We start from the raw sequence: 19,493 nt of genomic DNA, 5'->3' as shown, positions 1-19,493 counted from the left end.
CATTTATTCAAAACTGTAAGTAAAGTTTTTCAGAATTAAAGCAACGCTACCAGAAAAGCCATCTGCTATAAAGCTGCCCTTTTCCTTCGCAGCCATATCCTGCTTTGCCAAAGTGAAGAAAGCTTAGACTAGAGCTTGCAAATTGATGGCTTTCCAACTAGTCAGAGCCACAGATGTGTTTTGATTGGCTTGCAGAGTGTTAATTTTTAAAAAAGTTGCCAGTATTTAAAAATTGGGAGATTGAAATAGATACATGGATTTCTGCCTTCTCTTAAAAAGGGGATGATAATGACAACACTGGTTTTATATTCCACTTGGCAAAAGTTAACTGAAGCTTTGTGTGGCTGCTGCTTTTAGAGGAAACATGAACTCTCTCGTTCATCCAGCCCCCACCCATTCTGCCTCACTCATTTACATTCCCAGAGGGGCCTCTGTTGGTATTTAGGTGTACAGTCCTAATTAAGGAGACCGCTGAGTATTTCCTACAGGCCATTGGTTGGTTCAGAAGCCTTGCTTCTAATTTGGTTCAGAAGCCTTGCTTCTTTCCTTCTAACCTGATCTGTAAATTCCTTTACAGTGTAAAGCTAACTACGTTAACTTTTAGCACATTAAAAATACGGTCTTGGGACACCTGGGTCAGTCAGTTGGTTGAGCATTCGACTCTTGGTTTCAGCTCAGGTCATGATCTCAGGGTCCTGGGATTGAGTCCCACGTTATGCACTGTGCTTGGCGAGGAGTCTCCTTGGGATTCCTTGCCCCCTCCCCCTCTCCGTCTCCCTCCGTTCCCCCTTCCCCACACTTGCACACACTCACGTGTGCTCTCTCTCTCAGGTGAATAAGTAAATAAAATCTTTAAAAATATATATGGTCTCTATAATAAGCTTGCTTCTTGACGACATGCTAGAAGTTCATTCTTTAACTCAGTTCGTTTTCTCTGCATAACGTTCGATCTATATTCTTCAGCTTGGTGTTCATATTCTTGTCCTCCAGAATAGCCTCAATCCCCATTTTCAGCGTTATTTCCCATAGATGGTAATCCACATACCATGAGAACAGGACCTTGCTGTCTGCCTTGCTGCTGTTTCCTCTAAACATAGTACATGCTCAGTCAATATTTGTTCAATGAATGGCTTTGCCACTGGTTCCTGTCCTCATATCCTCTGCTTCCGTCGTGTTACCGGAACACGACCCATGTTTTTGTCCCTCTTTCCCTTTGTTCTTGCTATTTCCTCTGTCCATTCTTTCATTCACTACATTCATCAGATATTTTTGAATATCTTTTGCTGATGGCAGTATAATGATGACCCAAATAGTCTCTGTCTTAATGGAGCATTATAGTCCATAGGAAGATGGGCAATAAGTGACAAAACTCAGTGTAGCAAATGTTGTTTATGATAGTGGGGTTACATAACTGTGTTACAGGAACATATAGCTGAGTCAGCCGACTCAGTCTAGAGGGGTCAGGGAAGGTTTCCCAGAAGGAAGTGCCATCTAGACTGACAGCTGAGAAGCATACAGGAATAAGCCAGGCCAAGAGGGTGTGGAGAGGGGGATGGAGATGAGAAACAGAATAATGTTTGTTCTAGGCTGAGGGAATGCCTGGACCATTGGAATGATACTCCTGTCGTAGTCATAATCCCACCTATACTTTTATCCCATGTCAGATTCCACATTCTTCATGAAACCATAGGGAGGTGGATTTTCTCCCTTCCTAAAACTACTCCAGCACTTTGCTTATATCTCTCCTGGCACTTATGATATTCTGCCATATATTTTGAAAGCAGTTTTTGTATCTATATTCTCTTTCCCTGATGAGTCTAGTATGTGTCTTGAGTCTGTGAGGTGCCTAATTAAGTATTTGTGGAAGTAAGGACCTGCCCTGTGCAAGACAGACACTGGGCAGAAATATACAGGAAAAAACTCATAGTATTTGAAATTTTGTTAAAATTAGATCATTTTACACTTAATTGGGAAGTGATAAAAGTAATGAGCAGTTCCTTCCACAGATGTCTAAACTGCGGCTTAAAAAAACACTCTCACATGCAAGGTCAGGCTGATACCTGACTGTACCCAGCCAGTTGCCTCATTGTACGGGAACCTAGTTAAGGTATTAGCATTTGTCAAAATGTATTGAACCGTATACTTAAATATATATATATATATATATATATATATATATATATATATATATTTTTTTTTTTTTAAGATTTTATTTATTTATTCGACAGAGATAGAGACAGCCAGCGAGAGAGGGAACACAAGCAGGGGGAGTGGGAGAGGAAGAAGCAGGCTCACAGCAGAAGAGCCTGATGTGGGGCTCGATCCCATAACGCCGGGATCATGCCCTGAGCCGAAGGCAGATGCTTAACCGCTGTGCCACCCAGGCGCCCCTTAAATATATTTTATTATATGTAAAATATGCTTTAATAAAATAGGTGTAAGGAGGGGAGCATTATACCCTAATCCTAGTTAGCCAGGAATGATAGAAACCCAATAAGTGAAAACTGAAGATGATTTGCACATAATTTGTTCTGTCCTCTACGTAATGACGTATCTGTGATTTGCTGATGCTTTTATGGTAGTATCAGTCAGAACTCTTAAGTTTACTGACTTACACATTCTCCTGTCTGGAATGCACACGAAAGAGCACACCTCCTTGTGCACCCTCATGTTTGTGGAACAGTCTCTCCCCTCCCTCCTAAGGCTCCAGAGGATTGAAACGATTCCTTCAAATGATTGAAAAGCATGAAAATGTTTGCTGCTGAAACAGATCTGCTTCTGTTCTTCTCCCAGAAACATGGTGGTGGCTTTGAAGGAGCTATCTATTCGGGGTGACTTTCGAACTACAGTTGAATACCTCATCAAATTGTTGGAGACTGAAAGCTTTCAGTTGAATAGAATTGACACTGGCTGGCTGGACAGGCTGATAGCAGAGAAAGTACAGGTGTGTATTTCCCCACTTGCCAAACAGCTCTGGGGATTGGGTTTTTACAGGGTTGTGGTGTGATCAGTCCATGTCACTAGAGAAAATGTATTTGATTCTAATGTGAATGATGCTTGATCTACTTGGAAAAAATCTAGGAGTCAGTGTAATTTTAGCACCGTAGAGTCCTTGTGCCTGTGTTACCTGGTTAGTTTATGGGTTCTAGTATTACTTCCTGGAGTGTATTTGAAGAGAGGCATCCAGGGATTGAAATACTTCTGTCCTCATTTGATGTTAAGTCTCCTTCAGAGCGACCAACTTTTATATCCATCTACCAAGTGCTGATGAGAGGGGGTCTCATTTAAATCAGCAGTTACCCCTTGTTTCTGGATTGCTGGGCTATTCTAAATAAGATTTTATGTAAAATCATTAGATTGGTCTAAATTATTGGAAGGTCCAAATTTTATTATGTACCATTTTTCTTTGAGATTAACAGTGGCCAGATCCTTGTACCTTTTTTATTTATGACAAAATCTTGTTTTTGAGCTCCTCTTTGATGGGTTCAGTGGAAATCTTAGGGAGAGGAGAGAGAAAGGTGTTTTTCATCTCTATTCAAATGAAGCCTCTATTAAAATTCTTTTTTTTTTTAAGATTTATTCAGGGGTGGCTCAATCGTTAAGCATCTGCCTTTGGCTTAGGTCATGATCCTAGGGTCCTGGGATCGAGCCCCGCTTCAGGCTCCTTGCTCAGTGGGGAGCCTGCTTTTCTCTCCCCTGCTCCCCCTCTTCTGGCCCCTCTGTCACTGTCTCTCTCTGTGTGTCAAATAAATAAATAAAATCTTAATTTAAAAAAAAGATTTATTCACTCATTCTAGAGAGAGAGAGCACAAGTGGGAGGGGCAGGGAGAAGGAGAGAGAATCCTAAGCAAGCTCCATGCCCAGGGGAGAGCCCAGTGTGGGGCTCAATCTCACGACCCTGGGACCATGACCTGAGCTAAAACAAAGAGTCGGATGCTTAACCAACGGTGCCATCCAGGCACCCTTGCCTCTATTCAAGGTCTAAAAGTAAATGTGTTTTTATCTCAAATATCAGTTGAGTAATAAGGATGGAGGTTCTCAATTTCCCCATGCTAGCTGTTTCTTCAGAGCAAATTTGGGCCCGATTTAAGTTGAGGAGCCACGGTGCGAAGGGATCATGCTTTTGATCTGCCTTCTTTTTCTTTCTTTCAGGCAGAGCGACCTGACACCATGTTGGGAGTTGTATGTGGGGCTCTCCACGTGGCAGATGTGAGCCTACGGAATAGCATCTCTAACTTCCTTCACTCCTTAGAAAGGTAGGCTTTGTTTCTTACAGACACGTTAACCAGTAGTCCTGGTTCAAAGATCCTTTTATTCTTCTCTCTATTCTTGGCAGCTTGTGAGTGCTACCTGTTATTCAGTGATCATGGAGGCGGGGGAGAGAAAAGATGTGGGAGAATGGGTTGCTTTTTATTTCTTTCTTTATTTAAAGATTTATTTATTTATTTTAGAGAGAGAGAGTAGAGGGAGGGGAGGAAGGAGAGAGAGAATCTCAGGCAGACTCCCCACTGAGTGGGGAGCTTAACGCAGGGCTTGATTTCACAACCATGAGATCATGACCCTGAGATCATGACCTGAGCCAAAACCAAGGGTTGGACGCTTAACCAAGTGAGCCATCCAGTTGCCCAAGAATGGGTTGCTTTTTAAAAACAAATCCAGCTGAAATAAGCATTGTCTCCTATACAAGCATTAAATCTCTCCAACTGCCCCCCGCCCCGCAGTGATGAAAATCTGGTGTTTCTCTCTAGAATCAAACCCTGCAACACCTTTCAGAAATTCATAATTGAGGCTGATATTCAAGATGACTTCATGAGTCTTGCAACTAGAGGATCAGACTGTATGGGGCTAAACTAATTTCTAACTCTGATTCTAGAGACTAAGCTCTGCCTTTGAGTCCCCGAAGGAATGGTCCGAGGGGCTAATCATTTTAAAGCACTTTAATCACAGGCACTTTATTTCCTCTGTGTTGTTAGACTTATATCGGCTTTCTTTTAAGGTGTCTGAAAGGGAGAAACAAAATTTTAAAAATTGAACTGAGATTGCAGTTATTCAAGTCTTACGATAAATATCTTTCATTGTGTTGCTTTCATGCACTAAAACCTTCAGCAGCTCACATTACCCTTGTGTATTAAATCTAAATCCCTCAATGTGACTTTCAACTCCCTATACACTTTGGCCCCTTTTTACCAGTCCAATTTTACTTACATCTGTTCCTCACCATGCAATCTCTAATCTAGTTAAATGGCTTCCCTACTAGTGTATAAATGTGTCATGCATAATCTCCTCTGGAAGCTTCCCTCTACCTTTTTAATGTTAGTTATTTTTTATTTATTTTTAAAACTTGTATTTTGAAATAATTTGATTTAAAGAAGAGTGGCATGAGTAGTAAAAACAACTTCTATATAATTCTTTGCCCATATTCACTAGTTATTAACGTCTTGCCTCACTTGATTTATCACTCACTCCCTCTTTCTCTTGTCAAAAGTCTTTCTTGATAATGTTTCCCTCCTTGGCAATGTCCTTCCCTTTCCCTTGAACCCAGCCATGGCCTATTGCCTTTTCTTTTCTTTTACTACGTTGGGAGCAGTAGATGGGGGTTGATTTTACTGGGGGCATTTCTCTCTCTTTTTTTTTAAGTTTTAATTTTATTTATTTTTAATAACAAGTAATATGTTCACATGGTTCAAAGTTCAAAAGGCACAAAAAGCTAGATAGTGAAAAGTTTCCTTCTTACCTCTGTTCTTTGACCACCTAGTTTTTTTTCCCTGTAGTCAACCCATGTTACCAGTTTCTTCTGTAACTTTCCAGACATATTGTAAATTTATATAAGCATATACATGTAATATTTATTTCTTCCCACCCTTATTTATTTATTTTTTTTAAAAGATTTTATTTATTTATTTGACAGAGATAGAGACAGCCAGCGAGAGAGGGAACACAAGCAGGGGGAGTGGGAGAGGAAGAAGCAGGCTCATAGAGGAGGAGCCTGATGTGGGGCTCGATCCCACAACGCCGGGATCACGCCCTGAGCCGAAGGCAGACGCTTAACCGCTGTGCCACCCAGGCGCCCCGATTCCCACCCTTATTTTTTATAAACACAAATGGTAGCATATTCTGAAACTGTGCACAATTTAACTTGCTTTTTTCACTTAACAGTATATTTTGGAGAGCAGTTTGTATTAGTACATCAAAGCCTTCATCTTTCAGGACACCTGGCTAGCTCAGTCAGTAGAGCATTCAGCTCTTGATCTGAGGGTCGTGAGTTCAAGCCTCACATTGGGTATAGAGATTGTCAATAAATAAATAAACTAAAAAATATGTACATTAAAGCCTTCCTCTTTCTTTTTAATGACTGTATAATATTTCATTACAGCGCTTTTTCATAATTCATCTGTCAGTCTCTTCCTAATGCTCCTTTAGGTTGTTTCCAGTCTTGATATTCCAGGAAGTGCTACTTTTAATAACCTTGGAGATTTCCTTATAACCTTCTAGAACTTTCTAGAAGTAAATGTGACTCACGTTGTTGTTCTTTCAGGGGTCAAGTCCTTCCTGCGCATACGCTTCTGAATACAGTAGATGTTGAGCTTATCTATGGGGGAGTCAAATATGTACTTAAGGTATGCTGAACCCCACTGAAGACTACACCTTACTTTTTGTCTGTCTTTGTTAGCTTGCTTTCTTTAGGTCAAGGGTTGGGGGAAATGTTTGGTTTACTGCAGGGCAGGGTATTAGTGAAATTATAGTTGTTATTTGTGTCAGTAGCCTGAAGCAGTATTTGATGTTTCTATGAAAATGTTTTAGTGTTCTTTAATGTGACATAGGCAGCCAAGAGATAAAGGAGTCAGTGAACAACCAAACTAGGGAAAAGCATCTGAGGTTGCCCTAGTAGCTTGCAGCAGGACTGAGCCCTGCCCACAGACACTGATGCTAAGAGCACCTTCTTCTCTGAGAGATCTTTCTTACCTATATTTTTGAGGTCCTGAAATTTTTTTCTGGGGCTCCACCTGGAAGGGATACACTGACTTGTCCCTTCTGGTTCTCACTCCCTGCAGGTGACCCGGCAGTCTCCCAACTCCTATGTGGTGATCATGAATGGTTCATGCGTAGAAGTAGACGTGCATCGGCTGAGTGACGGAGGGCTGCTCCTGTCTTACGATGGCAGCAGTTATACCACATACATGAAGGAGGAAGTGGATAGGTAAGGGGCTGCGTGAGGGCCATTTGCCGGTCATTGTGTCAACCTTCCCTCTCAGTAGTCAGTAGCTCTGCGGCTTTTTCAAGGTCTTTTTGGGTAAAGAATAGTACATGTACTTCACAAAAATTTCAGGGGCTCAAAAGTGTTTATGGTTAAAAATATTGTCTCTCTACGACTCCAGTATGAGTAGACAATGAAAAATAAGTTCCCCTCTCTTTAAGCAACCACTGTTAACAGTTTATTTATTTTTTCAGAAATTTTATATGTATATATAATTTATGTATATGTATATACTGTTTTTCTTGTGAATACATTCACAAATAAGAATAACCTTTAGTTACTATTCTGCACTTTATTTTTTTCCTTTAACATAGAGTATAGACTGTTCAACACCAGTCATTCAGTGTTGTTGTGACAGTGAAATGACTTAGCACGTGGAAAGTCCTTAGAACATTGCCTGGAACATAGTAAGGTTTCAGGAAATGTTAGCTATTATATCATCATCATCTTCATGTTTGTTTTTTTTAAGTAGAGGGGTCTATTCGTTTTAATTGTCATATAGTATTCCATTGTATGGATATACTATAATTTATTTAATCTTACCTTTATTGAAGGAAGTTTTGGTTATTTGCATTGTCAACAAAGATGGAATGAGTGTTCTTTGTGTCTGTGTGTTTGTAGAATAAAGTTTCCAGTTTTGGCACACGCGCATTGTGTATTTGTGTTGTGTTTTTGTTTTGTTTAAGATTGACATCATTCTACCATTCTCTTTTATAACCCAAGGTTATATTGGCTTACATACTCCTACTTACCTCCTAGATATCGCATCACGATCGGCAATAAGACCTGTGTGTTTGAGAAGGAAAATGACCCTTCGGTGTTGCGCTCACCTTCTGCTGGGAAGTTGATCCAGTACATTGTGGAGGATGGAGGCCATGTGTTTGCTGGCCAGTGCTATGCCGAGATTGAGGTCAGGGTGGGGACGGGGCTCTCAGGGCATGGGAGGGAAGGTAGGAAAAGTGTCTGCTGGGATGGATTAGGACTGAAGAGTCACAAAAGAAATAGAAAATAGGAAGTAAAGAGGATTAGTTGGTTTAATTGGCTTATGAACACAATTTTAAAAACAAATAAGAAACTCACAGTTTTTCTTTGACAGATGAGGAATCTCTTCCTCCAAAAATAGATACTAGGCAACAGCACTTATTAAGTGACAAGAGTCATGCTAAGTGCTAGTTATACAGAAAAAAATACGATAGGTGGAGTGGGGCCACAAAGCAGACAAGTAATGAAGTATGAATTCTGAGAGAGCAGGGGGCCATTAACCCAGATTGGGGTGCAGCTGGTGGATGTGGTAGGTAGTAGGGGAGGTCTTCCTGCAAGAGAGGGGATTTTGATCTTACTTTTGAAAGGTAGATAGTAATACACCAGGTGAAGAAGGGCAGGGCGAATGTGTAAAAGGAAGAACAGTGTGTACAAAGGCACAGAAAAGAGTACAGTATATTTAGGGAGCTGCAAGTACATATTGGTATTGCTTGAGAACGGACTATGGTTAAATGGGAAGTGGCAAGCAAAGATACTAAATAAGTAATCAGAACTTGAGATCGTGAAAGACCTTATGAGACATACGAAGATGTTGAGACTGTTCTGGAGGCAGTGAGGAGTCCCTGAAGGATTTTACACAGAAGAGTGATACAATGAGATCTGGGCTCTAGGATGATTGCATTTAGTGACCTCGTTGAAGATATATAGCAGGTGGGGATTCTGTTGGGAGGCTTTTCAAGTGCTCTAGGCCAGACATGATAAGGGCCTAAACCAAAGCAATGGCAAGAGGGGAAGATTTCTGAGAGAGGTTTAGAAGAGGTACTTGGCTGGGCTTGATAATTGGTAGGTAAGGGAGAAAGAGGAGCAAAGAATGACCCTCAGGTTTTGGCGTGGGAATCTTAGGTGGACAGACTGAGCACCTAAATCCATGGGTATGAGGAGGCTAAATCGTTAATCAGTTCTAAGAATAAAACAAGTAAAACACAAACTATGGCAAACTCAATTTAAACATTAGAAACAGGAAATGTCAGTAGCTGTCATTAATCCCTAAAGCTAGATCCTGAGAGATTTTCTAATTGCCTTCCTATACTCTCTTGGAGGTTTCAGGTTTCTCATTTTTCTGGATTGAATTAGAGATAGTGTGACTTAGATGTTGAGGGAAAAACTAGCCTCTTTAAATCATTCATAAAGAGAGGGTAAACTCTAATTTATTTTTCATTATAGGTGATGAAGATGGTAATGACCTTAACAGCTGCAGAGTCTGGCTGTATCCATTATGTCAAACGTCCTGGAACAGCTCTTGACCCTGGCTGTGTGATAGCCAAAATGCAGTTGGACAACCCCAGCAAGGTCCAACAGGTGAGTGGGAAGGTACTTTCAATTTTGCTCTCCAAGAGCTGATTACATGGTAGTGGTAGTTTAGAGGGGCAGATGATTTCAGTGCTTAGTTTTCTTAAGCTTTTCTTTTCTTAAGCTTCTTTCCCTCTGATCTCATGCCTTGTATTTGTGCCTATCGTGTTATGGAACTAGACTTTGCAAGAATTACTATGATACTAAGATTCTATGATTTCCTCATGACGCTTCCTCCCTTGACTTCTCTCCTTGTAGCTGGGTATGATAAAGGGATGTCTTAATTTTGAATGATGACTCTACGTGTATAACCTGAACAGAAGCTAGTGGATGACTTGATCTCTCATTGGGGTTGACAGGCTGAGCTTCACACAGGTAGTCTGCCACGGATCCAGAGCACGGCACTCAGAGGCGAGAAGCTCCACCGAGTGTTCCACTATGTCCTGGATAATCTGGTCAACGTAATGAATGGATACTGCCTTCCAGATCCTTTTTTTAGCAGCAGGGTATGAATCACTTCTCTTGGGGAGACGATGTACACATAGGGTACCTGTTCTCCAAGATAGTTTAAAAGTCGCATGAGGATTTCTTTAGAGGGAGGGAAAGAAAGCTGTTTGGCCTGAGACCTTGATTTATGGGATTTGTAGTCCTTTTTTTTTTTTTTTTTAAAGATTTATTTATTTATTTATTCGACAGAGATAGAGACAGCCAGCGAGAGAGGGAACACAAGCAGGGGGAGTGGGAGAGGAAGAAGCAGGCTCATAGCGGAGGAGCCTGATGTGGGGCTCGATCCCGTAACGCTGGGATCACGCCCTGAGCCGAAGGCAGACGCTCAACTGCCGTGCCACCCAGGCGCCCCGGGATTTGTAGTCTTTAAATCCTTGTTTCATATCTATGTTACTGACTTCACATTTAATTGGGATTTAAACCAGAGGACAAGGGCAGTGCTAGATGCCTATATTACAGTTTCACAGTAAATACTGTATGGTACTGGATTCAGATATATCACTTTATTTTGGGGATTGTGTTAATTTTGTCTGGATCTTATTTTATTATTTTCTACTCAGGTAAAAGACTGGGTTGAGCGGTTGATGAAGACCCTCAGAGATCCCTCCTTGCCTCTGCTAGAATTGCAGGATATCATGACCAGTGTCTCTGGCCGTATTCCCCCCAATGTGGAGAAGTCTATCAAGAAGGAAATGGCTCAGTACGCTAGCAACATCACATCAGTCCTCTGTCAGTTTCCCAGCCAGCAGGTATTTATAGAGTGACACTGTCATTCTCTACTAGCTACCAATTCTGGAGTTCATGTTGTAGGATTGCTTCCTGGGTGGATCCTCTCTCTAGATGTGCTTTTGCAGTCTTGAGTGTTGTGCCCTTCACAAAAAGTGTCTCAAGATATAAGCCCAATAACAAAAGTATTATATGTGAAATGTAAAGTATTTGTGGTTATGAGGAAAACCTATTGGCCATGTACTTCATGGAGGTTTATTCTTGGGCCTGTGCCCTAAGTAGAGGAATTTTGTGAATTTAAAGTAGGGGGATATTTGTAGTTTTATTAGCAACGACGTCCTTACTACCCCCAGCAGCGTGCTTACCCTTTGCCCGCGAAGCTAATTTACATGTAAGGAGTTAAGCTAGGCAAGCAGGGCATAAAGTTGTGACCTTGACCATAAGCGTATCCTGCCTGTCATGGGTCTCTGGTAAGGTGGTAGCTTTTGTGATACACGCGTTAGTTCATCTGGGAAGGGGTGAAAAGAAATTAAAGTTGCTTATCTATCTATCTATCTATCTATTTATTTATTTTTATTTATTTATTTTTAAAGATTATTTATTTGACAGAGAGAGACAGCCAGCGAGAGAGGGAACATAAGCAGGGGGAGTGGGAGAGGAAGAAGCAGGTTCCCAGCGGAGGAGCCCGACGGGGGGCTCGATCCCAGGACTCTGGGATCCCGCCCTGAGCCAAAGGCAGACGCTTAACCACTGAGCCACCCAGGCGCCCCTAAAGTTGCTTATTTAACACAAGCCTCTAAACTATGCCCAGTAACTTCCAGCTGCTCCCAACATGTGAAAGACGGAAATGATCATGGTATAATGGAGATTACTAGTGGGGATGCTACACAGGCTAATACTTTGGGCGCCCCTTTGTTGGGTTGGGTTCAGTTTTTCTCTTTCTTTTGCTTTAGATCGCCAACACCCTAGACAGCCACGCAGCTACACTGAACCGGAAATCCGAGCGGGAAGTCTTCTTCATGAACACTCAGAGCATTGTCCAGCTGGTACAGAGGTACGTACGTGTGACTCCAGAAGATTCCTTTCCCTAAGTAGTCACCAAGAGATCTACCTCAGGTTTGACTAGAGAAACTAGAAAGCACTCGTATCTTAGAAAATACCTTAGATTTTCTAAATATCTTAGAATTGTGAGCTAAAATATTTCTGATGACTTCTTTCTAGTCTACATCTTTTCTGTCGATTATTTAGGCACAGAAATTTCATAGCTTTTTCCTTTCAATTTTGATGAAACTCCCAATTTTTCTTCTGGCACAGGGCCGAATATGACATTCATTCTTCTTAGCTTATGGAGCCAACTGTTGGACTGAAGGAACATTGACAGAACATTTCCAACTTTGAGATGCTCATAAATTTTTCAGATAGCCCTTAGCCATTTCACGAGTGTAGTGATCACTTCTACTTAGTGGGAACTGAACCAGAGTGCTGTTAGGTAGGGCTATCGAGTGGTTTTGGGGTTTGTTTTGTCCTCATTTTTTTCTCTCTCCTTTAATTAAAAAAAAAAAAAAAAAGAGTCTTGTCTGTAGCCAGATTTCTTAGGTTTAGACTTCAAGTTGATCGGTTAGTTGATTTTAGGCTGGCTTCTGTCCTGTCCTAGAGTTCAGAGGGAAAGCAGTTCAGTAGAAAATCTAGAAAGTAAACCTAGGCTCCAGGCTTATTATTTAAATAGTCTGTTATTTAACAGTGTTAGCCTGTCGGGTTTTTCAGTGCAGACTCTTTCTGCTCTCCTAGGTACCGAAGCGGCATCCGAGGCCACATGAAGGCCGTGGTGATGGATCTGCTGCGGCAGTACCTGCGAGTAGAGACCCAGTTCCAGAATGGTAAGCCTCTTCCTGAGGACTCTGTTTCTGAGAAAGGTTCCCTGTAAGACTGTGCAGCCGCTGAGCCAGTTCTTCCTGTCACGAACACCTCCCATGAACAAACTTGTCCTCCTGTCACCCCTTCCTTAAAAACTAAACCTCCATATCCCACAAATGCCCAAGAAAGGACAACAAAACACAGCTTGATGAAGTTGTGAATCCGGTGTGCTTCTGAGAAAGAGTTGAGATAATTTTTCTGGTAGAGATTAGTATTCCCTGTTGATATCTTCTTGACCTTGTTTAGTGTGAGTTGGTTGAGTCATGACCAGGCTGAAATTGAAAAACTCTATCTGAAGAGCTTGCCTCTTGACAGCTAATCCACGGATTGAGCCACAGTCATCTGAAAAAGGCTCAGATTTTCCAGTACTTTTCAGTGTATCATTTCGGTGGAATTTATCCCTGGCTTTCTCTGAAGAGCTTCATTAAATGATGTATGAAGTCTCTAAATGTGAAACAACTCAGCTTAGCTAAGATTTTAAAAAGCTGCGTGCTGCTGATACTGCTTCATGCCACAAGGTGGCAGTGAAACATCATAGAATTTGAAATACTACGTAACATTTTCTTATATGTTTTGCTTTCTTCTGCATCTTTTAAAGGATGGCTGTGCCACTCATAACCAGCAAAAATACTCAAGTAGAATTAGCAAACTAAATCCAGCAATGTATAAAATAATACATCACAACGAAATTGTCTTTATCCCACTAATGCAAGCTTGATTAATACTGGAAAAACCAACTACTGTAATGTATCATCTGGTAGATTCAAAGAGGAAGAACCATGGTCATCTAAAGATATGGGGGGGAAAACATTTGACAAAATTTAATATTCATTCGTGAGAAATAAACTCTTGGCAAATGATGAATAAAATGGAATGTCTTTAAACATGTACATTTCCCCCACAGAAAAATCCATAGGATACTTCATGCATAATGGTAAAACTGAAAGCATTGTTGAGAGCATTCCCTTTAAGATAGGAATAAGACAAGGGCACCTGCTCTCACTGCTTGTATTCAGCCTCATACTGGATGTCCCAGCCGGTGCAGTAAGATAAAAAGAATTAAAAGGTATGAGAACTAGAAAGGAATAAGGAAATAAATCTGCCGCTATTAGATATGATGTCTACCTGGAAAACCTCAAAATAGCCACGTATTTATTATTAGAATTAAAGTCTAACAAGGTTGTTGAATGCAAAAGTCAATATACAAAATCCAGTAGTTTTGTATATCTTTATAGTATAACAGTTGTTTAGAAAAGTAGTTTAGAAAAATAGGCCATTAAAATAGCAACCCAAAATATGGAATACCAAGGAATAGTTCTAACAAAAAATGTACAAGCCTCTTTTGAAGAAAATTATAATGAGTAAATGATAATAAAGATCTAAATAAATATCCCAGTCTTAGATTGGAATATACACATGCCGAGTATTGATTCTCCCTGAATTCATCTGTAGATTCATTGACGTGCCAGTAAAAATCCTAGTAGGGAATATCCATCAAATTTGTCAAGCTAATTCGAAAATTTACATGAAAGAAAAGTCTGACAATAACCAGGATACTTCTAAAGAAATACAAGGTGGAGGGATTTGTCCAGTCAAATATCAAGACTTAATATAAAGCCGTATTAATGAGGAGATAGTGATATTAGTGTAGGGACAGATTAATAGACCAATAGAACATAATAGCCTAGACACAAATCCACACATACATGAAAATTTACATCATAACACAACAGGCATTATAGATCATGAGGAAAGGATAGATTTTTCAGTAAATGGTACTACTACAATGGCTTATTTATTTACAAAGCCAGAAAAAGAAATTGGATCCCTACCTTAAACCATACACACAGAAATCAATTCCATATGAATTAAAGACTTAAACATGTTCTATAGAGCAAAACTACTAAATTTTTAGGAGAATAGCCTTATGACCTCAAGGTAGGGAAGATTTTGTCATAGAAGACAAACAAAGTGCAAATTATACAGGAAAAGGTTGATTAATTTGACCCCGCTCAAGAGCTTCTTTTCATGAAAAGATCCCAAAAAGAGGCTGGAAACATGAGCCACAAAGTGGGAGAATGTATTTACAAAACCTGCACCCAACAAAGGGTGTTAGTAAATAAGTAAAAGACAACCTCATAGAAAAGTGGGCAAAAGATAATTCACAAAAGGGAGAATACAAATGATCTACAAATTTATGAAAAGATGTTCAAGCTCATTAGTAATTAGAGAAATGTGAGCATAAATGAGTTTGGCAAACATTAAAAAGTCAGATCAGCTTCCACTGCTTCTGTAAGTGACAGTGCAAATTTCCAAAGTGCAAACCACTTTGGAAAAGTTTGTCAGAATCTAATAGAGCTGAGCTTTTTAAATACTCTTCAACGTAGCGATTTTACTTTTAGATAATAGAATCTGGAGAAACTCTTACATACAAGGAGACATACACAGGCCTATTCGTGGTAGCATTATTCATAATAGCAAAAAAGACAGGAGACAATTAGAACATACACAAGTAGGGTAGATACTTGAATTCTGGTATATTTCTACAGTGGATTACTATGCAGCAGTGAAGTAGATGAACCAAGTTACACATATGAACAAAAGGATGAATTTCAAAAACATAACATTGAGAGATAAATGGAATAAACGTAAAGAAAAGCCAAAGAGTGAGTGACATAAAATTCAGCTTAGCAGTCGTTTCTGAGGGAAGCACGTAGGATCCTTCAAAGATAATTAAAAATGTTCTAAGATAGGTGGTAGTTACCTGGGTGTTTATTCTTCTGTGTGTGTATTTCACACAAAAAAAAAGTTTTTAAAAAGAGAACAGTTGGTATCATTGCTTTCTTTCTGCTTAGGGTCTCTGCTATCTTTTCCCTGGGTAAATAGTCTTTATTTCTCCTGGTCCTAGTAATTCCCTTTACCAAGGTAGATTTCTGTTGTCTCTTCAAAGCTGTCTTGGTTGGGAAAAGTATGAATTTGTATAGGGCGACCAGTTCTTAAATAGCCTCTATTTTGTTCTCAATGGGTCTTGTATGAAATTGTCAGTTCTTAAGTATTGTAGCCCACTGTTATTCAAATATATTTCATTTTGAAAAAAAAATCTTATGTCAATCTCTAATATTTAAAACACAGCCGAGTTACCCTGGTTGAATGTACTCAGTATTCTAGGAATCCATGGTAACACAGTCGAACTGTTCTGGTTTGTAACTTAACATGGAATCTGAACTGAGGTGATAATCCTTTCGTATTTTCATGATTTTCATAAAATTCTGACCTTGAGTCTTTTCAAACACTAATTCTCCTTTACTTGGAAATTTAATTCTGAGGTAAGCTGTTTTCTGTGAAGAACTGAACATTATATCCCACAGTAGAGATCACCACAGTAAACCTGAAGCTTATGCTTCTGTTGCAAAGCATAACTTTCCTTGTCAGAACTAATGTGCCCCTGGTGGCCTTATGAAGGGCCAGTGAAAATATGCATAACCGTACTCTCCTCACAGACCTTTTGACGTCATGCAAAGTTCTCCTTGATCTCTGCCTTAATATGGTTTTGGAAGCCTAGGCATTGCTTAGCTGTTCCATGAATTTACAGGGCAAAATGTTGATTTCAGAGGTAGCAGCCATCCCTCTTGTAGATATTGACAAGTTTGTGTGGTTTTATTTTTGAGCTAAAACTGTTCCTTACAGTTAGGGTGAAACATTTTCAGTGAGTCAGACATGAAACCAGAATCTCAAGCCAGGGGCAGACTTTAGAGATCATCAAGTTTAATGGTATTGGCATTTCTTTTTAAGCAGCAGAACCCTCTCTGCTAAGGAAACCATTCCAGGAAGCTAAATGAGAGAGTTCAGAGTGAGGGTGGGGGGTTGGAATTATCACCAACCACCCAGTCTCTAAGACATACTTTCCCTCCACCCTTTTTGGGGGGTGTGTGAAAATGAGGCTCAGAGAGGTAAAGCGATTTGCCAAGAAGCACAAAGGAAATTGGTAACAGAGCTAGGCTTTGAGCCCAGGTCTTAGACCAGATTGCCTGACTCCTCGTCCAGAGTTTCTTTTACTAAACCTCACTGCCAATTCTGTACAAATTCATCCAGGAAAATTCTTGAGATGTTTCCTCTCACTGCTTATCAGGTGAATCATATAAAAAAACAAATTGCATGTAACTGAACATTCATCCATGGATGAGGACCCATTGTTTTTGCTGCTTGCAGGTCACTATGACAAATGTGTGTTCGCCCTTCGAGAAGAGAACAAGAGTGACATGAACACTGTACTGAACTATATCTTCTCTCATGCTCAAGTCACCAAGAAGAATCTTCTGGTCACAATGCTTATTGTGAGTACCACTTTTCAGAACGTATAAGGATGGTTGATGTGAAGAAAGCATTTCTCCTTCCCGAGGTTCTGTGGTCAGAGGAAAAGCTCCTGTCTTTTGTAATTTGGGGATGAGTGGTGCTTGGGTTGTAGGTGAACAGTTTCTCACCTCTCCCTCTGTCCTTGACCTGAAGGAACCTACTCCAGCCAGGACAGGACTGTTGGGGGTGTTGTACATGGAGTCATGCACAGGAACTCAGATCTCTTGACTCGGCTTAGAGATGCCTTGTGCGTCCCCATTTCTGCTGTCACTCACGACAGTAGCTTTAAAATGTTATCTAGCCAGTATACTTTGTCATGATAACTCTTGTTTGTTCCATGAATATCAGCAAGGGCTCTTAGGTCCCAAAACTTAAGAACAAAAAACAGTGTTAGAATTTCAGTACTGCCCCTCCCACCAAAGAAATTTAAATTTATTCTGCATCTTTTTTAGGTCCCTTTCTCTCTTACTTACATGGAACTCTAAGCTCAGATTCTTGTACTGGTAGTGGATACATGCTTTTTTCCCCATAACCTCGTAATATGAGAATTAGTAGAACGTGGGAAATAGAGGCGAGACTAGTAATTGTGATTACAATTAATGTACATTTGACCAGTGGGTAGAAGTTTTGTGGACTTTGGACTTAAGAATTTTTAAAGATGATCTGTAAGTCCTTCACTCCTAGAGTTTTCCAGTTGGGTTAGTTCTAGGAATCAAAAGAACTGTAGTACTATTCTTAGAGCCCATGAACAGCTGCCTGGCTACTGTCTGTTGGTCTTTTTTGGAGACCAAAGTACCTTTTCTCTCCTAGAATTTCCTCTTTTGTCCCTTTGTGGAATTGGCATTCTTGGTACCTTGATTCTATTATTTCTTCTCAGAGGAAAAAAAAACTATAAATCGTCACTGCTGTTTTTTATTTCATAGTTCAGAATAAAGGGAAACTAGCTCACGTTTCTGGTTAACAGCAGTGCCACAACTTCCTGTCTGCCTCGCTGGTTAACTCTCAAGGATATAACATTTTTTTAGAATAGTCACTTTTAAAAACATGTAATTACAGGGAGAGTTCATTACTTTTGCTACCCTAGAATGGCTAGATGGTGGGGAAATCAGAAGATGCATCTGAAAGGAAAAAATATATATCAGCACTATGTAATATTTCAACTTCCCCAATTGACAGGTTTCAGCAAAGAAGTGCTATTATCTATGGCAATTTGTTGATTTTTTTTTTCCTTCAATCAAAAGAAGGAAGGAATCTCTGGCCAGTTAGTTGCTTTTTAAAATTTCAATACAAGGATTGCTAATTCTCATTTGGATAAAACAAGACTTTCCGGCAGAAAGGGATAATGAGGAGGGAGTGGAAGAATCTCTCAGTTTGGACCTAAAATGGGGTGTATTTGCCTTTTTAGGGAGCTAATGATGGTGAGTTTTCATTTTATTATGATTACCTTTTTAAGGACTTAACAGTTTTCTGCACTAAAAATAGACAAAGCCCAGAATCCTTGGAGCAGCAGAAGAGTAATGATCGTCCAGGACTGTCGCTGGGTTTCTTAAATTCTAATTTGTAAGATATAGGGGCTCGGCTCGCTCCTTTTGCGGAGTGATTGTAAGTAACGCTTGCCTTAAGAATCTCATTATTGGAACACGGAGCCATATTTCCTCTGAGAATTCTGGAGTAGCTTTGAGCCGGGGCTGTTCATTTCTCAAGTAATCACGCTGGTGTGATGGAGAGAGAAAATGGCAGCTGTTCGGAGCTCAGGCCTTCAATTTTCTTCAGAGTCCAGTCACTCAAGTGTGTAATTACACGGGGGGTGCTGCAGAGGCGTTGGGCCCTGTCAGAGAACTGGTTTGAGGCTTTGCTTTCTGCTTTTGCCAGTCAGGACAGGCAGAAGCCAATGGGACTCTGACTTGCTGCTGTTCTTTTTTTCCCCACCTTGTCATCCTGATTACTTCTTACCTGCATGGATAGTGCCCAAACTTTCTTTCCAACAGGCTGAGCTCTTTGGAGAAAAGAGCTGTTGTTAGTGTTTGGGTTTGGAGGAATAGGGTGGATGGGGAGGAGAGGGGGAGGGGGAGGAGGAAGAGGAGGAGGGAAAGGTTGAAGATGTGAACCAGAAAGATGGATTTGTCCTTTTCTTTATTTTGGCATTTCACATTTTTCTTAAAAAAAAACAACAACAAAGCAAAACTCAGTAAACAAAGCCTAGGATCTGTAGGCTTTCATATCATTGAATTTCTCTTGAAACATCAGCTACTTTCACTTTATCTTAGAGATTTGTAAATCAAGAAGTTAATTGATATGCTTGAGCTGAGGGCCAGCTAGCCCTGTCCTATTAGGCAGCAGGAATGAGAGCTCAAGAGGTGTTCCTTTCTGATCTGATCTTACCGAACACCAGATGGGGGTCTCCTCA

The 19,493-nt window shown here is 40.3% G+C and overlaps 1 protein-coding gene across 9 annotated transcripts in view; it reads left to right on the top strand.

The window, feature by feature from the left end:
• ACACA (acetyl-CoA carboxylase alpha) overlaps window positions 1-19,493 on the top strand; it is a 280,609-nt gene that overhangs the window by 123,358 nt on the left and 137,758 nt on the right. For all 9 annotated transcript variants that reach the window (XM_045773207.2, XM_045773206.2, XM_045773203.2 and 6 more), the window contains 11 exons: window positions 2,794-2,944; window positions 4,153-4,256; window positions 6,536-6,617; window positions 7,053-7,198; window positions 8,015-8,165; window positions 9,461-9,595; window positions 9,946-10,092; window positions 10,654-10,842; window positions 11,773-11,873; window positions 12,608-12,696; window positions 16,943-17,067. In XM_045773207.2, coding sequence (XP_045629163.1) covers window positions 2,794-2,944; window positions 4,153-4,256; window positions 6,536-6,617; window positions 7,053-7,198; window positions 8,015-8,165; window positions 9,461-9,595; window positions 9,946-10,092; window positions 10,654-10,842; window positions 11,773-11,873; window positions 12,608-12,696; window positions 16,943-17,067 — 1,420 coding nt within the window. The remainder of the gene's footprint in view (window positions 1-2,793; window positions 2,945-4,152; window positions 4,257-6,535; window positions 6,618-7,052; window positions 7,199-8,014; window positions 8,166-9,460; window positions 9,596-9,945; window positions 10,093-10,653; window positions 10,843-11,772; window positions 11,874-12,607; window positions 12,697-16,942; window positions 17,068-19,493) is intronic.

The sequence above is a fragment of the Ursus americanus genome, chromosome 23 (assembly GCF_024610735.1).
Source record: "Ursus americanus isolate L20-20 chromosome 23, mUrsAme1.1.p, whole genome shotgun sequence".
Taxonomy (NCBI): Eukaryota; Metazoa; Chordata; class Mammalia; order Carnivora; family Ursidae; genus Ursus; species Ursus americanus.
Note: the sequence above shows the minus strand (reverse complement) of the source record. Positions and strands in the feature narration are given on the sequence as shown.